Raw genomic sequence first — 5,000 nt, 5'->3', positions numbered from 1 at the left:
AATAATTATTTTCTCTAAAACGAGGCTTGGTAGGCTAATTTGCACATTAACTATTAGAGGGTAATGTGAAATGCTAGTTTTCTAGCCATGTAAACCATGTGAGCGTTAGCCCTACTAATGGAAATGGGCCCACACAAGGACAGAGAAAAACTGACCAGGGTGGGTCATCTACACGGCCAACATTTGTGAAAACGTAACCCTTCCTTGTACTTGTACATGTTCATTGCCGGGACATTGACATCTTAAATTCCCACGACCTGCTCCCATCTAACCTTGTAGCTCAGTCGGTAGAGCAGCGGTGATCTAACCCGAGGGTCGTGGTTTCAATCCCCCCCCCCCCCCCCGGTCAGAGTTTTTCTCTGTCCTTGTGTGGGCCCATTTCCATTAGTAGGGCTAACGCTCACATGGTTTGCATGGGTAGAAAACTAGCAATTCACATTACCCTCTAATAGTTAAGTCCGTTGAAATATAAGTGCTACACGGCCAACGTTTATTTAAGAATAGTAAAACAGGTGCACCAGGCGTGTTCAGCTGATGGCAGCATCTGTTGTTGTTCTTGTTCTTTTACGGTTCAGGTGAAGTTTGTAGATGACAAAGAACTTGCATTTGTGATGCAGCGGTACCGAGAGGTTCACGACTTTGTCCACACCCTTGCTGGATTATCGATCAGGTTTGTTTTTGTTGAAGGGAGAGAAACATCATCTTACTTGTACTTCTAAAGCATGTAAAAAGAAGTGTGGTATCTGTTAACCCTGGGTAAATCGATGAAAAGATGGGTGTTGATGATACACGTTGCTTGGCAACGGGAAACCGACGAAAGGACAACTGAAAAATCAGAGTCCTTGACAGGAATCGAACCTACGACCTCTGTAACACTGGATGGATGCTCTACCCATTGAGCTCGGCTACTTATTCATGTATTCGTAAAATTCAGGCGCATGACTTTTTAGAGCCCGCAGACCAGTGAGTTCTACTCGCTCAATGGGTAGAGCATCCGACTGGTATGAGTTAGGTCGTAGATTCGATTCCTGCCTGGAACTCTGATCCTTTCGCCCGTTGCCAAGCAACTTGTATCATATCTTCCCGACAGGCCCATTACACCTTTCCATCATTCATGTAGATAGGTGTTGGTTCCTTGGAGTCTCCTGTGGCTCAGTGGTAGAGAATACGAATTAGTAATCAGACAGTCATAGCTTCGACTCCTTGCAAAGGAGCATTCGGAATTTTTTCCCTAGATTCCAGAGTCAACATCGATAACATACAAGTATAACCTTCTTTTGAAGTGGTCCATCCATGACGGCTTTCTTCTGAGTTCCCGTAACTAATGTGGACCTTGCCTGCCGTGTTCTGTTCGAAATTGCTCTGTTATGCACCGTTAAGAGTTTTTTGCTGTTGTATTGTACAGCCTTCAAAAGACGGCAAGGTTGGGGAGATGTACTGTATCCGAGTTCTCTTAAAGTACAAAGTACTTGGTTTGCTACCCAAGCCGAAAATAAAAGACTAAACAACTGAAGCAGTGACTAAACTTAAAAAGCTGCTAATAGTAGCCATGTCACGAGAGACGAAACTTTGTTCACCTGTCAATATCCGTCAGTTTCAAGCTCTGCAAATATTTCAGTTTATTATTCAACACATTATGACGATGTCCAAATATGGTCATAGAACGCTCAATATTCGTCGTGCGTACTCAACAGGTGTCAGGCGATATTCCGCGCGATTTCGCAGGATAATTGTTAAATATGCCCTCATAACTGTGAATATGCGCAATCTAAGCACATCTAGTTAAAAGGTGTGCAAGAATATTTGGCCAACTTTTAACGTGAACTGTTATTTTGTACTCTTGATAGTGAGTTATCCACTGCATAAAGTTATCCGCTCGTTGAACAACTGGCACCTGCTGTTGGTGCTATCTGATAGAGGATAGGATTTGGCAGTTGTTTCTCGCGCGTTATGTGGTCCAATCTTGTTAAGGCCACTTGATCTCTGAACAACCACTGACGGTTGGTTCTTGCCTTTAAAGGCGGCTCAAACTAGTTTCAACACTTTCAAGAGACCTTGTTATTATAAGGATTGACACCACAACACTTTATCACGGAGCAGCAATGTTATGGTACCATGTGAAACATCAATTATTTCTGAACAACGTGTAGTCATTTTTGTGACGTAACAATTTACCATGACAACAGGAAAGCCTTGCAAAAACACCCTATATTTTGGCTGTAGTTGCTCATATCTGAAAAACGAACTCGGTGACCCAATTTTTTATTCTACAAAAGTGATTAGCAGTCCAAGATGAAACTCTCTGCAAAGTTCAAAAAAATTCTGTGGAGCGGATTCAGAGCTACCTTAAATTTTTAATTAATTAAGGTGGCTGTGAATCCATTCCACATATTTTTTTTAAACTTTGCAGAGAATTTATTCTGGCATGCTGCTACATTTCAGAAATAGAAAATGGGGGTCACCGAATTCGTTTTTGAGATATGAGCAGCTAAAGCCAAAATATGGGATGTTTTTGAAGGGCTTTCCTGTTGCCAGGGTAAACTTTTTACGTCACAAAAATGACCTAATCTTTTCCAGCAATAATTGGTGTTTGATATGGTACCATAACATTGCTGTTAAGTGATAAACTGTTGTAGTGTCAGTCCTTCTAATAACGTTTCTTTCAAGTGTTAAAACTGGTTTGAGCCACCTTAACTGTCTTTATCCGTCGGAAAAAAATGGTTTGCAAGTGGTGAAAATTAAAAGCACTTAAAAACCAGTTCAAAACACAGTTGGGAACTTTGTTTGCCATAGGCTTTCTTGCGTGCGAGTTTCACTACTTTTAGCAGGTTTGAGCGGTCGCTATGGTTTTTTCCACAGTGTCCCTCATGAAATAGCTGTGAAGTGGTACGAGATGATCCAAACTGGACTCCCGATGTGCGCATTGAGCTCCATTGTTGCTCCATTGAGATTAACTGCAAGGTGAATTCTAACATTAAAACTTTAATATATTAGATGTTTAGGCTTGCAGTTTTGAGGAGTATGTTCACGAGTTTTGCTGCATGTATTTTGACGAGTCCGTATGGCGCTTGAAAATACAATGATTGAGTAAAAATACTCCCCGATACTACACGCCAAAACATCCAATAAGCGATTTTTTTCCAAGTTGTTCTGCGTGAAGCGTACACGAAAAAATAGTTCTTTTCAAATAACCAACATTGTCATATACCTAGACTTTCACTCATCAAAAAGTGGACTGTGATTGGTTGATTCTTGGTCACGTGGCTCTGATCAAATTCAAATTCCACTTCGGGAAATACCATAATACTCTTTGTTTGTCCCCCAAATTTTGAATAAGCATTGTTTTTGTTTTCTCTTGGGGCCATTGTAAGTCCCAAGAGAAACTGGAAACAATGCTTATGCAAAATTTGGCAGGACAAACAAGGAGTATTATGGTATTTTCCGAAGTGGCCTATTCCGTGGTTGTTGCCCGCGCCGGATACAACAGCTCGTAAACTAACGCCTGAGCGTTTTCTGGAGCAAATGTTACGATGAATTTTGCAATTCCAAATGATTCTGTATTCGTTGTTGAGGTTATAAAGGCGTATTCTACCTTTTTCAGGCACTTTGAAACATTTGTAAAATGTTCATTCGGCAGGCTTGTGAATAAGGAAGTTATGTTTTCATAGTGCCGTCTTTGTTTGTTTGTTTCAAGTTGCTGCGATTGTTGAAGGGAAAGTCTAAATATATAACAAAACACTTTATGTCTGGTCCCTCGGGAAACTAGTTAGTATTGTTTTCCCTCGGGACTCTCTAGAAAACAAAACTAACTGTTTCCCTCGGGACCATACATTAAGTGAAAAGTATGCACAATATCGCGGAATTTTTGGACTCGTCTCGAGCAGGGGTTCGATCGATTTGGATAATAAAGGCAGCAAACACGGACAAAACTGTACCTTGATAATTGTTTGGTTGAATCAATGCGAGTTTCGATCCAGAGCAAAGGTTTCTTCTCCCCTGGCCGTCATCCCAGAATGAAAGTGAGTACTATGCGCAGTTTAGACGGGTGTGCTTTCCGCTCGATTTGGTCCACGCTTTGTCGGTCCTAACTAAAGTTACTGTCGGTACCTTGTTTTTTTCTAGCTCCTGGCTCCGTCTCGTAAAGGATAAAAGTTAATTATTGCGTTGTCGTGCCCTTCATGATGATTTTCGCACCTTACTTCAGTTATTTTAATACAAGAGATAAGGGGTGAAGCAGGGCCGTAGCCAGTATGAGGCTCAGTCATTTTTGCGTGATTTCAATAAAGCGTGATTCCAGTATTGCCTTTAAAATGTACTCATCATAAAATACGTACGAAGAAAATTTAACCATGGACATTGCCTCAGTCATAGTTTTTTTCTGGCTACGGCCCTGGGTGAAGTGGCCTTAAAGGCTTATCCTTGTGATGGCTGTGGCAGGACGTCTGATCGATTTTTGCTGCAAACAGCGTTGCTGCACTATGTGATGTAAAAAGCCCTCCACAACCCACAATCCTTTGATTCGCTTAGACTAAATGATCAACATTTTCAATCTCCCTGCTCGTCGGAGGCCCATTTACCTTAACTCACTCAATACTACAAATTCTCGAAACACTGTTTACGCAAACTATTTTTTATATCTCTTCACAGAGAACGTGCTTATCTAAGAAGATATTACATCCCTTGGGCAGTATATTGTGGCTATCAGTCCAAGTTCTTCATGAATGTTTACTTTGAGAAACACTTCCAGGAACCGATAGATGATGTGCGCCAAAAGATGAACTTTACTCCCGCTCCGAAGCCTTAAAGACGATTATAGACACAACAGAAAACTGAATAATTCACATTTTTGTGTAAATAGACTTTTTTTCAGCTTTATTGGTCTTTGAATATAAAAAATAACCATATATAAAAACACGGAAAGGCGAGGTTTAACTGGACTTAAAGTCCCATGCAGGGCCCCTCCCCGTAGTTATGCACGGCAGCCATGTTGCATGGCAGGA

At 41.1% G+C, this 5,000-nt stretch overlaps 1 protein-coding gene across 1 annotated transcript in view; it reads left to right on the top strand.

Annotated features, from left to right (window-relative positions):
• The window catches only part of LOC138024435 (ubiquinone biosynthesis protein COQ4 homolog, mitochondrial-like), a 14,323-nt gene that overhangs the window by 7,687 nt on the left and 1,636 nt on the right, over positions 1-5,000 (top strand). The window contains exons 6-8 of the mRNA XM_068871643.1: positions 576-670; positions 2,860-2,961; positions 4,648-5,000. The exon at positions 4,648-5,000 is cut by the window's right edge and continues 1,636 nt beyond it. Coding sequence (XP_068727744.1) covers positions 576-670; positions 2,860-2,961; positions 4,648-4,804 — 354 coding nt within the window. The 3' untranslated portion in view covers positions 4,805-5,000. The remainder of the gene's footprint in view (positions 1-575; positions 671-2,859; positions 2,962-4,647) is intronic.

This window comes from Montipora capricornis, chromosome 2, assembly GCF_036669925.1.
Source record: "Montipora capricornis isolate CH-2021 chromosome 2, ASM3666992v2, whole genome shotgun sequence".
Classification (NCBI taxonomy): Eukaryota; Metazoa; Cnidaria; class Anthozoa; order Scleractinia; family Acroporidae; genus Montipora; species Montipora capricornis.
This window is presented reverse-complemented; position numbering and strand designations above follow the sequence as displayed.